General features: G+C 30.6%; 2 protein-coding genes across 3 annotated transcripts; one reads left to right on the top strand and one right to left on the bottom strand.

The window, feature by feature from the left end:
- Nucleotides 1–6,010: 6,010 nt before the first annotated feature.
- LOC111040382 (serine/threonine-protein kinase greatwall) lies at nucleotides 6,011–10,332 on the top strand. 2 transcript variants are annotated; one of them, XM_022324274.1, is made up of 13 exons: nucleotides 6,012–6,253; nucleotides 6,371–6,426; nucleotides 6,744–6,844; nucleotides 6,924–7,015; nucleotides 7,159–7,280; nucleotides 7,551–7,657; nucleotides 7,722–7,813; nucleotides 7,921–8,153; nucleotides 8,785–8,970; nucleotides 9,040–9,199; nucleotides 9,260–9,419; nucleotides 9,486–9,599; nucleotides 9,664–10,332. In XM_022324274.1, exons 1-13 carry the CDS (start codon nucleotides 6,170–6,172, stop codon nucleotides 9,927–9,929), a joined length of 1,773 nt encoding a protein of 590 aa, XP_022179966.1. In that variant the 5' UTR covers nucleotides 6,012–6,169; the 3' UTR covers nucleotides 9,930–10,332. The 2 variants fall into 2 exon arrangements, with proteins under 2 accessions (XP_022179967.1, XP_022179966.1); XM_022324275.1 differs by lacking the exon at nucleotides 6,371–6,426 and having other exon boundaries at nucleotides 6,011–6,253.
- LOC111040381 lies at nucleotides 10,300–17,301 on the bottom strand. The gene is made up of 10 exons (XM_022324273.1): nucleotides 16,183–17,301; nucleotides 15,527–16,115; nucleotides 14,981–15,030; nucleotides 14,830–14,908; nucleotides 14,321–14,395; nucleotides 13,941–14,116; nucleotides 12,815–12,939; nucleotides 12,221–12,355; nucleotides 11,907–12,127; nucleotides 10,300–10,775 (listed from the first exon to the last, which is right to left on the bottom strand). The coding sequence occupies exons 1-10, from the start codon at nucleotides 16,199–16,201 to the stop codon at nucleotides 10,418–10,420; spliced, it is 1,827 nt and encodes a 608-aa protein (XP_022179965.1). The 5' UTR covers nucleotides 16,202–17,301; the 3' UTR covers nucleotides 10,300–10,417.
- Nucleotides 17,302–17,837: the final 536 nt, after the last annotated feature.

The raw sequence follows: 17,837 nt of genomic DNA on the forward strand, positions 1-17,837 counted from the left end.
GAATAAGACAATGCTAGTACTACTGTACTAGTAATCAATGCTGATCCACTACTATTTGTAATATTAATACTATGCTATTTTTTCAGATCAAAATAATTTCAAATTATTATTACCTATAATATACATTTAGGGTTATGTATTTAATTATTTTTTTACATTTTTATTTATAACCATATTATTATTTCATAGGAATGTCAGTTAAAATAAAATATATTAAACTGTTAACAAACTTGTAATAGCATGTACAATATCCTGAAACATTTTAATTTTTAATAAAATATAAAAAAATAAAATAAAATTTAAATATGTACATCATAATATAATGTATTGAAGTGTTTTTATTGAGCAAATAGTATATTTTCTATAAATAAATTCAAGATATTAAGTTGTATCATAGACATGAACAATAGAGAAAACCATCTCATTGCTCATGATCATGGATTGAAATATAATAGGTATGTTTATTGTTTATAAATCATAAATGTATAATATTTTATTTTATTGCAATGTATGGTTGAATCGAGAATGAATAATAAAACAAAGATACTTTATTAATCAAGTTCAAAAGGCCTTTGAGGCATTGGCATAATATTACGATTGACTTTGCTTACAATACCTATACGAAGTACGAGATGATTTCTGTGTACAGGTTATTATAGTTATTACTCGATACTATCTAACCATTTATCTCACGAATATTAAAATTTAAAACTTAATTCATTAAATGTTTGGTGATTGTTTCGAAAACCCTGTCACTAAAAATCTAAGTATTAAAACTATAGAGTAAAGAATTTAGATTAAAACCACGAATAATAATAAAATATAGTTACAATATATCTTAATTCGTAATTAAAATCCATAATCTAATAGCCCATGTGGAACGTAGTTTCCAAAAAATGATTGTTACGTAGGATCTATTGAAATTTGGAAAAAAATATTTTTTATAACTATAACGCCTAGTTCGTGTTTAGACGTCGTACAATCCACACGTTATTGTCTCGCGCACCGCTTTTATCAGCTCTCGTTAGCGTGTTGTATTTGTACGTCTTCGTCTTCAGCGCTCGTCGCGGTACCTCTACCGCCGGTAATGTATAAATTATTTAAACACTACCCAAGGCCAACCCAAAATATATTTTATCTACATCATTATGAATAACTCTCGTCGTCCAGCTACTCCTATCACCAAAAAACCTCAATTAATAATTAATAACAATAAACCTGCAAAGAAATCTATTCCGCCGTTAATTATCAGTAACCAGCTATTAAATGACCAAACAGGTGGCAATTCCCCCTCAGACCTCTCTGACAACGAATTCGGCTGGCAAACAGTCCCGTCATCACATAAACACGTCAGATCTCCAAATAACGCATCTCCTGTTGCTAAAAAAGCACCTGACAAAAGTATCTTTATTTCTGAAAATCGTTTTTCTCCGATTGCTCCTCCTACCGTTGATGATCCCATGGATTCAACTGCCACTAACGAAGCAAATACTGAAAACAAAACTTCAAAACCACCTCCTATCTTTATTCATGATAAATTAAATTACAACAACTTCTGCGAAAAAATCATCGAATTAACTGATGCTACCGGCTTTGATTGTAAAAGCTCTACCAAAGGACTTAAACTCCAAACATATAGCCCTGAATCTTATAGATCAGTTGTTAAATACCTCAAGATTAATAATGTCTCATTTCACTCCTTTCAACTAAAAGAGGAAAAAGCATATCGGGTCGCAATCAGAAATCTGCACCACACCACTGATACCTCTTTTATTACACAGGAACTTTTTAACAAAGGATTTGTCACCAGAAATATAACGCCTGTAACTCACAAGTTAACCAAAACTCCCCTACCGATCTTCTTCATTGATCTTGAACCCAGTCCAACAAACGCCGACGTTTTTAAAATAACTTCACTGTGCTACACAAAGGTTAAAGTTGAACCTCCTCATCCAAAAAAAGAAATTCCGCAATGCCACCGTTGTCAGGACTACGGCCACACACGCAGTTATTGCCATCACTCTCCTCGCTGCGTTCGCTGTGGCGAGCATCATGAGTCATCAACCTGCACTAAGGATCGTACCTCCCCAGCCAAATGTGCTTTATGCAGTGGCAACCACCCTGCCAACTTCAAAGGTTGTCAAATTCACCTTGACCTTAAAAAAAAATTATTAGTGAACCCCACCAAAAGAATCTCAAACAAAAGCTCTCCTCCAAGTCAACAAACTGCCTCGAACATCCACGAACATACGCACCCAGGCTACTCTCAAAATTTTCCAACATTACCTCAGAACCCATCTTCTCACGCTCAAGATCACAACTCTTCACAAAACCAAAATATCGCTGCTCAACTCTCCTCATTCATAAATGAATTCAAGGCACTAATTAACCCCCTCATATCACTTCTCACCACAGTCATTGATAAACTTATTAAAAATGTCAACAAATAATGCTCAACCACTCACCATATTCTTATGGAACGCAAACGGCATCACACAACACTTAAATGAACTACAATTAGTCCTCAATGAAAAAAAAGTTCAGATTGCACTCATTACAGAAACTCACCTGACTAAAGCTTCTTCACTCAAGATATTCGGATACGATATGGTCAGAGCCGACCACCCAGATGGTACTGCACACGGAGGTGCTGCTCTACTAATTTCAAATAAAATCGACCATCTCCCTCTCCCACCATATATGTCCTCATACATACAAGCAGCTAGCACATCAATAAAAATAAACTCTATACCTATTTCCATTTCCTCTTGCTATTTCCCTCCAGGAAGACCCTTCCCTTCGGCCGAACTGATTTGCCTCTCCCAAACTCTTAGCTTCACTTATGTTATCGGTGCTGACTTCAACGCAAAATACCAAACTTGGAGCTGCTCCACCAACACCAGGGGTCGTGCTCTAAATAACTTCATCTCGCTCAATCACCTCAAGCTGTTAGCGCCGTCCTCTCCAACCTATTGGCCATCACACGGTAACCGTCACCCTGATACCCTTGATTTTTTTATCACTAATCTCCCTAACCACTTTTCCACTGAAGTCGTAAACCTAAACGATCCAGCTTCTGATCATACACCTGTTCTACTTCTCATCAATGCCCAACCCTCTGGGAAGCAAAATAGACCAACAATTACTCCTGGCTTTACAAACTGGAAAGAGTTCAGAGCCACCGTTTCAAACAAAATTATTCTTAATACCAAATTAAAATCACCTTCTGATATCGACCAATCGATCGCCAAACTCTCTGATCTCATTCAATTCTCTGCCAAGGATGCATCTACCCAGCGCCCACCTTATACTCAAGCACCCAACCTACCACCGGAACTAAGACATCTTATTGCTGAAAAACGCAGAGCCAGATCAAAATGGCAACAAACTCACTACCCTGTAGATAAGACAAAATATAATTATATTTCCAATAAACTTAAGGCCCTACTAAAAACACATAAAGCCAATCTCTACAAAAACCACCTACAAAACCTGTCTTTTACAAATGGATCTCTCTGGCGCAAGACAAAGTCATTACTACGAATTAAAGACTCCCCTCCTCCTCTCCGCCGAGCGGACAACTCACTTGCTTCTACAGACAAAGAAAAAGCAGATATCCTCGCTGAAGAATTATCTGGCGTTTTCAAACCACATATCATTCCTACACCTGCACCACACATGTCGATAGTCATGGAGTCTCTTCAGTCAACTATACCTATGGCCCTACCTACAAAACCTACTTCCCCAGCGGAACTAGCGGGTATTATAAAAAAACTGGCAAACAACAAATCGCCAGGTCATGACCTCATCTCTAATAAAGTCGTCAAAAATCTACCTCTGAAAGCGATCGTTCATCTTACTCATATTTATAATGCTGCCCTTCGGTTATCTTATTTCCCAACCACCTGGAAAGCATCTGTTATTGTTACTGTTCTCAAACCTCAAAAGCCTCCCGAAAACCCCTCCTCGTACAGGCCCATCAGCTTGCTACCAGTCCTGGGCAAAATCCTGGAAAAAATCATTCTCAAGCGTATCACCACCATAGCACAATCCAAAAACAGCATTCCAAACTTCCAGTTTGGCTTTCGTGCTCACCATTCCACAACTCATCAACTTCACAGGGTTGCGGACACTATCTCCGCTGCACTTGAAACCAAAAAATATTGCGCCGGCGTCTTTCTGGACGTTGCGAAAGCATTTGATACCGTCTGGCACGACGGTCTCCTTTTCAAACTAAAAAATATATTTCCAGCCCCTTTATACCTAATACTTAAATCTTATCTTTCCAACCGCTCTTTTAATGTTCGCCATAACTTACAACACTCAAAACAATATCCCATATTTGCTGGAGTCCCTCAAGGCAGCGATATTGCTCCTTTCTTATACACCATATATACGTCTGACCTGCCTACATCCGAAAATACTTTGGTTGGAACATATGCTGATGATACTGCCCTATTATCAGTCTCTTATGACCATACTACTGCATCTCATCAACTACAAGCTCACTTAAATTCTCTCTCACAGTGGTTCACCAACTGGAAAATCAAAATTAATGAATCCAAGTCCTCTTTTGTGACTTTCTCACTCAGACCTCTAAACTGCCCAGCTGTATCAATCAACAACATCATCATTCCTCACTCAACAGAAGTAAAGTATCTTGGTCTTATCTTTGACAGACGCCTTACTTGGTCCTTCCATCTTGATGACAAGCGTAAGAAACTGAACTCCAGACTTCACCTGCTAAGGCCACTGCTTCGTTCAAACCTTACCTTACCTATAAAAATCATTCTCTATAAAACCCTTCTTCAACCAATATGGACATACGGTATAGTAATCTGGGGTTCCGCCAAGAACTCGAACAAGAGAACTATACAAGCTTTTCAAAACATCACTCTTCGTTTAATCACAGGCGCACCCTGGTTCGTTTCCAACGCGACCCTTAACTTCGACCTCAAACTACCTTCCATCGACAATACAGCTGCTACCTACTACAAACGCTTCCACGCTAAACTTCAAGATATTCCCAACCAACTAATCAATGAGCTAGCTTCACTAACACTTCCAGGTAACCCAACCAGACGCCTCAAGAGGAAATGGTGCCGTGATTTGAAAACTTAAGTTAAAACTTATAATTCTAAGAGGTGTCACAAATGTGTGATTTCCTCCTCATGTTATTTCTCTGTCAACTGTGTAAATATTATTAATATTACTTATTGTACAAAAATGTATAGATTGTAATTCTCCAAATAAAGTCAATTATTTAAAAAAAAAAAAAAACTATAACGCCATAGCCAACTTTAAGTCTGCAAGGCACGTTTAAGATAGCATCTTATTTTTTATTCTCATATTTGTAATGCATAGAGTATCATGGTTATTGGTTATGAGAGAAATGGTAAAATAATTGATTAATGTTGAGGTAGGAGCGTGACGTGTGCACAGACTATTATCATGACAAAATAGATTTTGAAATTCTATTTTGACGTACATATTTGTAATTGTGTTATTAATGTATGTCATGGATTATTTTAATCTACAGGTATAGAATATTTAGTTTTTCCTTGTTCGGCATATAGCACAGGCAGGGCCATGGACATAGGACGGGACACGGGCCCGGGGATAATACCATAGTCCATGGAGTAAGAATATAAGGGTAATACCTTGGAGGCTCCACTGTTTTTAACTACTTATCATTAACTTTGTCAGCTAAGTGCTAACTGTTGGGAGTAGAATTTTCGATGTGTTCATAAAATTCTAATTTAGCTTAAAAAAACTACAATGAGCACATAGTTACACGTTTTCGGGTCATCTTAAATGCTAATATGCAATATGCTATGGCGCTATGCTCGGGAGTCGGGGGGAATCCCCTTTCACATTATTTAGTTCAGGCTATGGGCACAGAATACAATGGGTGGGTATAGTCAGTGCTACCGTACTACAAAATCGAATATGTTACGGGCCACGTTTATGATCTTTGTCCGTAAAATAGATAGTTAATTGATAAGAGTTATCATAACGACATAACAACAGACTGAATAGTGAATTACTGAATTCTGATGGCCGTTAATTTAAATGTTTGAATTTTTGTGACAGAATTATTTAGCTTAGTACTATAGATTAAATCTATAGTATTTGCTAGTAGTTAATAAGTTTGCTGCTATCTATTAAAATGGGTGATGTCAATGAAGAAAATGCATTTCCATACGAAAAAACGTTATTGAATACTATTGTGAAAAATGCTAAAGAGACCAAGGTAATAAAATATATAAAATATATAGACTAATTTAAATGGAATGCTGATGTCCATATGATATAACTGAATCAAACAACCGAAATATTTACCAGGTAACTTAAAATATCTTAATTTTAGCATCCAGAAATAAGTGACTTCAATGTTATTAAACCAATCAGTCGAGGAGCTTACGGGTGAGTTTATACTATTTTTTTTGCCTTGCAACAAAATAGTATTAAGGTATTCACCTTTTTTTATTGTCCTCTTACCTAAGTTAAAATTATTATGTGATAATTTAAATGAATATAGTAGATCCAATAAGGTGAAAAAAAATCATAAGCCCTATTAAAATATAGTATGTCAATATTAATTTAATTTTAGATACCTTATATTTTATAATATTTGTTAAGTTTTGTAGATAGTAATAAAGTATTAAAATATACAAATTCAATTTAAACCAGTTATTGAATTTGTCTGATATTAAATTAACTTAACTCTTTTTTAAATTCAGAAAAGTTTATTTGGGTCACAAGAAGAACAATTTGGAACAAATGTATGCTATAAAGGTTATGAAAAAAACTGATATGATAAATAAAAATATGATAACACAAGGTGATTTTTCATAATATTTACTTATTTATTAAATATAAATGATCATAATTTCTTTATATTCTATTATTATTTATTTCAGTTGTTAATGAAAGAAATGCTTTAGCATTGGCGAACAGTCCATTTTGTGTTAAACTGTTCTACTCATTACAGACATCGAGCTGTATTTATTTGGTAATTTAACTACCTGTTTCATATACAAATTAAATGTTCAACAATTGATTATAATTTATAGTTTGTTAAGAATGTCTTAATATTTAAAAACAATTAATGTGCGACTACTGTATTTAATAGTTAATTTTATTTTATTATTGAAGGTTATGGAATATATGGTTGGTGGTGATGTTAAGTCGCTGCTAAGTGTCATGGGCTATTTTTCAGAAGATGTAGCTACATTTTATATTGCTGAAGTTGCACTAGCCTTGCAATATCTGCACAGGTAGATAATTTTTTAGTAGTTGATAAATGATAATTATGTAATTTAATATCTTAGGTACTTAGGTTTAAATGTGTTCATTTTCTTCTAACTTCTTTAACTCTATTATGTGTCAACAACAATTCAATTGCAACTATAATTAAATAAAATCATTTATTCACATTTAAATTCTTAAATACTAAATTGATGTGTTTAAAATGTAAATTTTTAAGGAAATAACACTCAAATACATTTTTAGTACAAAAAATATAATTATTTATATTCATATTTCAGTCACGGTATAGTACATAGAGACCTAAAACCTGACAACATGTTAATATCTGGCCATGGCCATATTAAATTAACTGATTTTGGTCTTAGTCGAATTACAATTCATCGAGGTAAGTAGTATTGATATTGTATACATACTAGAACATGTAATGTAATACATATTGAAATTTTTAGATTTGGAAATAACAGATTTTATAAATAATTCTCCAAATGTTCCTACTAGAACCCCTGGCCAGTTACTATCTTTAACATCACATTTTTCATTTGTAAGTAAAATTAACCTTAACAACAACTAATAATTTATATAATTTTCTTCCAGGAAAATAGTTTTATAATGGTTTAAAAATTGATTTTATGTTTACTTTTCATATAGGGTTCAAATGAGAAAACTTTTGCTAGTGGTGCAAGTATGGGACTTAATATGGATTTAGATGAAGATGATTATAACAGTAGTCATGTGTCTGGAATAGTACCATTTCAATCGGCTAATAATACATTAGAAGGAACTACATTTTATACTTGTCAAAATTGTAGTGTTTCTACTGATTGTGGATGTAGTTTAAATGATAAAGTTCAAGATACTCCATGTTCTACAAAAAATTTTAGGTACCATTGCATAATAATTTTTTTTTTTAACTCTTCAAAGTTTAAATTTTGAGTTGCTTGTGGGGATACACTTCTAGCATAGTTGAAGGAGCATACACACACTTGAGATATAATAGTTTAATGTCTAATTCTCTAATATTTAGTGATTAAACAAAATTATTCAATTGTTGACTGTTTACTCTCGTGTATCAGCCAAAATTTAATTAAAACATGAGTTATAGTATACATACATGAACAAATATGTCCTTCCACCAGTGTCATTATTGACAATGCTACTGAGCTGTATTGAAATAAGCCTTTTAAGCCCAATTATACTCAAATTACCAGCATTGATTGTTATTATGGACGTTTAAGACTAGTTGAAATTTATATTAATATTTAACGAATTTTTACACTGGTTATAAATCTATTTAAACTCCTGAACTAGAATAAGTAATAAATGTCTAATCAATTAGTGTACAAATGACTTCCATCTAAAATATATTTTTAATAGTTACACACCTGTCTTTCTCTATGAGTTATTATTAAAATTATAGTTTAGTGATTATAAGTTATGTAGTTTTGCACATTCTATGTATTTTTTAATATTTATTCATACAAAATTATAAAATTCTGTTACTTTTATGTGAAGTAAAAGATTCAAATCATCTGGTTCTGATTCCTCAAGAAGATATAGACGAAGAATATTACCACTTAGAGATTTAGAAGGTAATACATTAAACAGTTGTGGTCTTACCCAACAAATTAAACAAGTGGATTTGTCAAGCATTGGATCTAATACATCAAGTTCAGCTATTAAAAGTGTTATGAAATTGAAGTAAGGTTATTTAGAAGTTAGTTTTGCACACTAAAAATAACAACAAATTTCCTAAAAAATTTGTTGTAGAGCTGAAGAACGTTTAAGTAGTGGCCGTGTTGCCATATCCACCCCTGTACAATGTTCTCGTAAACGCTCCCACGGAGACACACCAAAAACAATAAAAACTACAAGATTTTGTCTGCCTACACCTACAAAATCGCCATCTTTTTTAAAAGGCTCCCATATGGTAAAAATCAAAAAAGTAAGAGTTAACATTTTTTTAATATTATTTATCTATTAATTACAGGAAGAATTAATTATGAGTCCTATTGCAACTCCATATTTACCAAAGTTAACTCCATATCGAACTCCAAAATCCTTAAGGAAAGGAAAAAGAGCTAGTGATGGTAGAATATTGGGTACTCCTTATTATTTAGCTCCAGAGTTAATTCAAGGGATAGAACATGGTAGTTATATAGTATTTACAAAAATAATATGTACATTTTAATTTATCAAATAAATGTATGATGTAGGATCTGGTGTTGATTGGTGGGCATTGGGTGTTTGTCTGTATGAATTTATGACAGGAGTTGTTCCATTTGAAGGTGACACAGTACAAGAAATATTTGAAGATATTCTTAGACGTGGTAAGTTTAAAAGGTATTTCCAGACATTATTAAGACTTCTTAAAAAACATACTCAATTTTTCAGAACTAGAATGGCCAACTGGAGATCAAACATTATCTAGAGAAGCAATGGAAGCAATAGATAGTTTGATGGCAATTGATCAAAATGAGAGATATTCAGGTTCTGAGTTGAGATCTTCTACAGAATTATTTTCAAATATTGATTGGGATAATCTTTTAAAAGAAGTACCTCCATTTGTTCCAACACCTGTTGGCATAGACGATACATCATACTTCGTAGCACGAAATGAACAACAAAATATCCAATTATCAAATATAGATCTAGGATAAATCAATGGTACTTTTGAAATTAATTTTATTTTTTTAACTAAGAATTTTTTTGTGATATTTAGTTTATTTGCACAACTATTTTATTGTGGAAACCAAACCATATTTTGTTTATACACATTTCAATATCTTATATTAGATATAAGTATAAATAAAAATTAGTTTTAATTAAAATTAGGATATTTTGTTTATACACATTTTTTATTTTAGTTATCACCTTAAATAAATAATCGTTTTTAATTACTTTTAGAATACCAATGTTCTTTCACACTAGTAAACTACTTTTTAATTGTATATATTCGATTCAACAAATTAACTAACAATATTTATAAGATTTTATCATAAGTACATTTCCTATGCAGTATGCATAAATACTAGTATTATATCATTATATATTTCTCTAAAATTCAACTTAAATTTATATTAATTTAAAAATATATGTTTAGTCTTCGTCAAAAAGCTAAGATCAAATTACATTTTGAATAGTATTGTTAACTATCAAATAATTTATCAAACACTTCGTCAGGAGTCAATACTTTAGTTGTTGCAAATTGGGATCCAAGTAATTTCATTATTTCACCATGCTTTGATAAAGGATTTTCTCTTTTTACTCGGCTATAATTTTCTTTTACAAATATAGCAAATGTTGATAGTTTTTTAGGGAGTTTAGGCTTTTCTTGTACATCATTTAAATTATATAATTCTTTCAAAGGGTCCTCATGAACAACTGGAAAATTGTTATTATGGATTGGGTTATTATTAATTTTGTTTTTGATTAATTCAAATTCTCCATAACAGTGTCCACATCTTTTTTTCTCCAAATTTAATGATTTTGAATGACGCCCAAAACTGAAATAAATAATAAGTTAGTAAGTGACATGTTTATTGTGTGGAGACATAGTATTTAGTTAAATTGTAACATTTATTGTATACACTTAAGAATATTTGTGTACATAGGCTTTCAAGACCATGGAACATGGCACTAAGGGGGGAATCCACTAAGCCAGTGGATCCCACCCTTGGTATGGCTATAGAGCTCTCTTGGTAATGGCTGACAGAACAGTTTAGAATGTAAATTATAAAGACCTACATGGGCCGGGCTTACTCAGACTAGCCCGGAGTAAAATAAAAGTTATGGGTAGGGCTTTCCTTAAATCAATTCCAGGCCTGGCTTTTATGAAAAATTATTTTATAAAATTCCAGCAGGATCCAAATTATAAACACAAAAAAAACATTATATTATCGAATATAAATAATAGACATGTACAAGTGAAGTTTGATGAAAATGTACTTGTTATCTTTATTATGAAGAACAGGGCCGTATTACCGCTTAGGCTGTGTAGGCTACAGCCTAGGGCGGCAATTTTTTTTTTGGTGTGACCCAAAAACTACGTAGAGATATTAGTAAAACATCAATACCTATGTAAATTAAGCGGTAAATTTATTTCAGCCTATGGGCGGCAAAAACCTTAATCCGGCCCTGATGAAGAACCTATAAATAAACTATAATAATGTAAAATAACAACAGGACTAGATGCATGGTGATGACATTGACTATCAATAAAGGTTTGATTAACTGGATAACGGGTAATAGTCCCCAGACCCACTGAAATGCAATAACTAATTGTATCTAAAAAAAAATATATATAATCGGGCTGGGATTACTCGCCTAAAACTATTCTTAGGCCGGGCCAAGCGGTCAAAAAAATATTACTAGGCCTAACCTGACTAAATTATCAGACCGTGCAAACCTCTAGTAAATACTACCAGGCAGAATTTAATCTTAAAAAGCTTGTCCATTCATTATATTTAGTGAACATCCCAATGAATGATCACAATATTCATATATTCATTCCCTAGTGTGCATTACTACAATACCATACTATAAATTATTGAATCACATACCACAATATTTATGTTTAAGTATAAAATAATATATATAAATACATGTAGGAGAAACTAATTGATAAAATTACTGACCTATAGCCACATTTTACACATTTGTATGTAAATTTAGTTTGTATGTCATAACTATGGCATCTTTTTATAATTGGGAGTTCTGGAAACTTTTGCATAGCTTTATTTGCCCAGCTTTTCCATGCTGGGCCATGTCCTTCTGAAATACCATTAAATATCCAACAAGCGGCATGGCAAAGTTCATGAATTAATGTATCTCTTAATCTTTCAGCTGTATCAATAATCTGTAAAATAATATATATTTTTATGAATAATTAAACAGTAAAGTTTCTAATAATTTTATTAGAAGCAAAATAAATAAAATAATAAAAATTTACTTTAGTAGAAAGTTCGATGCGAGAAACCCTTTCACATTCTAGATTTTTGTTTATTTTGACTGAACGCTTATTGAAACACGCACCAGCAGTTGACCTTAATCGTGCATTCCATTTGAAATTCATATCAGCAGGAAGCTAGTAAAATAAAATATACTTCTAAATATAAAATAATAACATAAGTTCATAGCAGAAGGAAAGTAATTGATAAAATGTGTGCTTAAATAACAAATACGACAAGAGAAAAGAATTCTACTTAAAAAAGTTTGATCAACAAATAATTGTTCAACCTAACAACCTCCCAAAAGACATTTATTACTCTGCTCGACTTTTCAATGGGAGAAGAACATAAGTGGGTTTATTTTGAGTATGGTGATGATAGAATGTGGCTATGGTATTAAAGTACCTTACTGTTTTCATAGCTTAGTGGTTAATCAATTGATTAAGGCTTTTTGGAGGAAATAATGAGACCATTGAGATTCTTCTTATACTGAATACAGTCATTGAAGATGGCATGTAATGTCAGAATTACAGAAATGGTCGAGTTTATATTAATAAGTAAGAACCAATTATAATATTATCATGAAATACATTTACCTCATTGTCAAATACTTCTTTGTTGAATAATTTAAATAATATTGACACTAAATCATCTTTGTTTTTTTTAAACTTTACTTTATACTTTTGAGCTTCAGGATCACACTGCATAGATCCAGTAAAACCTGAAATATTGTACACAATCAATGAATAAAATGTTGTTTTTTCATGTCATATTATTATGTTAATAGGGTTACAAAATATATACAAACTCATCAAAATAAAACACATACAGTTGGACAAAAAATGGAAAATTATTTTAAGCCCATCAAAAAGCATGGTAGTTGTTTATAGTTAGTCAATCTAAAACTTTTACCACAAACTTAAAGGTGACAATATTTCTTGATCAATAAGTATAAGATGCCTCGTAGTTATTCTAGAACTTGAAACGTATGCTTCAAATGTACAACAGTTATTAAGAGACATACAATATTCTATTTCTTAAGTAAATGAAAAACCTCTCAATAATCTCTTCATACAGATTTTAAGCAATTCCCAATCAAACCTTTGCTATTAATCAACCTCTTATGCCAATTAAAACATGCCAGCCAGCATCAGGCATACTTAACACAACATTAACTACATTTTGTCACATCAAACAAGGACTCCACATATGATTTTCATATATTAATAAAAATAATAATGAATGTTAATTTATTATAATATCATTACTATTATTTTTTTTTATTATTATCATTATTTCAATCTTTAACTATTAAGTATTATTATCTAACTTGAGTAAGTTCTCTTTATTTTTAAATAGTAAGAATGTTATCTTTTGTTAAATAATGTTGAAGGTAATAGATTGTTCTATTGTACTAGCACCACCATATTTTGATGAAATTAATGTGTATAAAATGAAGAAAAGTTCTTGGTAATAACATACAAAAAACAGTAATAAGAAACTTTATCGGATACTATAGAGATCACCAAATGAAACTGTAACTGTGTTTTTCTTTGGTATAGACAATTATCAAGAAACTTAGTTTGTTACCCAAATTACACTGTCTATAGTTGTATCTTTTTTAACCTTAGACAGTAGATTAATTAATTATGACATTGCGATTATTTATCTACTTTTAACTTAAAGTTAAACTTTAAAAATAAATATTCTAAAAATACTTACATGATAGAGAACTCAAAAATGATAGTGTTGGTTCTAACTTAGATTTAATTGGTATTTTAGATTGTAGATTTTTGTGAGCATCAATTTTTTTTATATCAGTATCTTCTTTCAATTTTTTGTCTTTATTAGTTTTCAAATTACTCAGTTGGTTTTCATTTGTATGATGCTTTGAAGACCTACAAAAATAAATTATTCTGTAGAAGTCAAATTTCATGGTCTTCATTTGAGTTCTATTAGTTCTTTTAATGGTATACAATTATTTGAAACTTTTATGTAAGCTTAATTTTTTTTATGCTTGTTAAAGCTTCAGTGCCTATACCCCATTCATAAGAATATTAACTTGCACCTTTCTATTTATTAATACATTGTTATTTACTTACTTATAATCTATTTGACTTCCAGAAGGATGAATAATATTTAATTTATCAGTTATATCATTGGATAAACTGAAATTTCTACAGCAACAAACACAGAATATTATATTTAAATACATCTATGATAAAAATTAAATTCTAAAATAATATATAATTTTTTGTAGTTTATTACTACCAAAATTAAATTAAATTTTATAATAAAAGCTATAAACAGTTCACTTAAATAATGACCAATTATTAACTAAAGGACATAATCTACCATAGGGTTGAGTAACATTTTTAGAATATTTTAGCTTAGGTGATGTTTTTTTTTTTAGTTTCAAGTATAATTTATAATTTATTGAAATCTGTTAAAAAAAAATATAACCCTATGATTGATACATAGGATTTACATTAATAATTGTTGATTTGGAAAATCGAGTTTTTTTAATGATCAGTTGTGAATTGTTGTTCTATTGAGTGCATTCTGTAACAATGTGTTATATACATATTAGGTTGTTTTAAATGAAACATACTCTAAAATTATTGAAGTATCGTCCACTTTATTTTGAATATTGTATTCTTCATGTTTTTTTGAAAATTCACGAGATAATGCTAAAATATAGTTCAGAATATTTTAACATTGAAATATCATAAGCTAAGAAAATTAAAATAAATATTACTTACAGCGTTTAATTTCATTGTCACTTTTGCTTGAAATATTTTCATTATAACACCTAAAACAATTTATTTGTTATGAAATTGATTTTATAATATATATATATATATATATATTATGAAATCAATGGTTATGGTGTACCTAGATAGATTAAATAAAAATTATATAAAATAATGCAACTAGTTCAAATTGAAATCAGTTATTCTTTGTTGCATTAAAATTTAATAATTTTCTGAAATAGAATATAACACTTAGAGAATGTATTATGGATGTAAACCATACCAGTTTCATGCCTGTGTATTAGATTTTATTTTCAAAATCATTATAAAGTTAGAGCTTTGGTTATTGCTGTATATGCGTGAATGACTGATAATTCAATCAGAATAACCAAACTTAATTGAGTACATACACACAAACAGTTCAGTTCTAGGTTCATTAATTGATAATGTATTCATTATGGCATCAAGAATAAGCCTGATGGCTACATCTGTGTACATAATCTAAGGTATAATTTAAAGTAATCATATTAGTCTAATTGTTTATATAATACTTACTCATTATAATCTCCATAGAGTTCATCGCTTAAATACTTTGTTTTTGAATTCTGAAGTACTCCATCAACACATCGCCATTCTTTACCATAGATGCGGTCTAATAGTTTAGCAGATTCTGAGAGATGGTTGCTTTGAATATGCTTTTTAACTGGTGTAGTATAACTATTTTTAAATTCATCTTTGCTTTTGATTTTAGTAAAGCTGCCTTCAGTACAAGACAAATCTTTTGAATTAATATTTTGAATAGGGTTTGAATGTAAACTTGTAAATGATTTGAAACTATCATCTGAACCAGAACTGATACTAAGAATTGACATATCAAAATTTATACTTTTTTTTGATTCTATGTCCGATTCTTTTGGAAAATCAATGTGATCAGCATTAGTATTATCATTTGATTTTTGTTTAGAATTAATTTTTGTTTTTGATCTGGGTTTAAATGTATCAAATAATTCTAAACTAGAATCAAAAAGATTATAATTTTCTTTATCTGACTTATTTTTTATTGATGTTTTGATTCTACCAGAGTTTTCATTCATTAATTTATTTTCTACTTTTTCATTTTGTTTTGGCTTGGTATTAAATCGCACTAGACAAAGAAATTAAAGAATTATTTATAATTTAGAAACATTTATTTTTGTAAAGCAGGTACTTACTTTTAGCTGATTTTTTCATTTTGATCTATTTTGTAAAAATAGGTCAGGTAGTTTCTTTTATCGATGGTATAAATCAATCAGATTTAGATGTTTATATATTATAACTAAAAACTACCACAACACTGCACAAGATAAACTTGGTTATTAGAACATTTTCAGTTAAAAATGCTATAAATATCAAACAAATAACTAGTAATTGAATAATTCATAAAATTATTTGATTAAATGGTTTCTTAGTTGTACATATTTGATGTAAAGAAAACAATTTTCAAATCCAGTCAAGAAAGACGAAGTTAGTATTAATGTTTATACTGTTCACTGGGTAAATGACAAATGTAATTGTGAATTCGTAAATCGTAACGACTGATTATAAGATTGAGTCCTAATCCTAAATACTATCGATAACTGAATAGTGAATAATGAAGATGAACTATTATACTTCGTACTTCACTACTTTAGTAATATAAAAAAACCGTTAAAAATAGTCATGTTTCGTGATTAATGTTGGTTACACTGTGATAACAGATTACACTTTTGAAAATGTTTTGTTAGTTTCCACTGGTGTTATCAAGGTATGTTTAATAACAATGGGTGTTATTATAAACATTAGACATTCAGACGAAAGTACAAGACACAAGTTGTAGGAACCATATAGTAAGTAATAAGTATGCAACACTGAACACAATGATATAACTACGCAATGCATATTATTCCATTAAGTCGAGACTGTGCCGTAACTGTTCCGTAAAAGTATTGCTAAATCACTCGTTTGTTTATAATTGTCATCAGTCATCACGGACTATAGTCTTATACAAATTAAAAATACTTAATAATAAATATTACTACTATTAGGTCTTCTAAGGTCTAACTTTCAAAGATCACAGACCGTGGTTGTTATTAGTTATTACTGTTTTATTGGTGAGTGGTGGTACATATACTTTAATTGTTCTCATATACAGTGCTTTACCTCCGTCCAATTATTGAAGTATACTAAACGACTGAAAATAAATTTGATACCCACATTTACAAATATAATTCTATCTAAAATCGTGATAAAAGGACACCTAGTAGAAGTCAGAATAAAATAAAAATTAATCTTAAATAATTATAATGGACTTGTTTCTAGGCGGATAAGTGTATTTATTTATCTTATAGTAATATAGTATTTTAAATCGTTATTAGGAGTCATTGACCTATAACTTATTGAATATATTAAACTTATTGAATATAGTTAAAAAAAGCTGATTGACTATCCAATGACTAAGGTTATAATTATTTAATAACATTTGACAGTTAATGCTTATGTCAGATTTGTGAAATTTGGGTTTGGATGCCGTGAACAGTAATAAGTAATTTTAAAATGTTAATAAAATAAAGTCTAATGAATGTTTCAATTTCAAACCATACACCTAATGGCTACGTTCAGATGTAGGCAACAACGTGAAATGGGCCACAAATCACTATATATTATCAAAATAATATTAACGTGCCTTCGTTGAATTTTTCAAAACCCCTTGAAATCATGATCATCCCAACGGATCGAACTTGATACCGACAGTAAACCAACAATTCCTCAAAATTAGATAAGACTTGAATCTTAATAAGTCTTATCTATCAATGAACTATAAATCTATTCCCTGTTGATTGCTTTAAGC

Source organism: Myzus persicae, unplaced genomic scaffold (assembly GCF_001856785.1).
Source record: "Myzus persicae strain clone G006 unplaced genomic scaffold, MPER_G0061.0, whole genome shotgun sequence".
In the NCBI taxonomy this organism is placed as follows: domain Eukaryota; kingdom Metazoa; phylum Arthropoda; class Insecta; order Hemiptera; family Aphididae; genus Myzus; species Myzus persicae.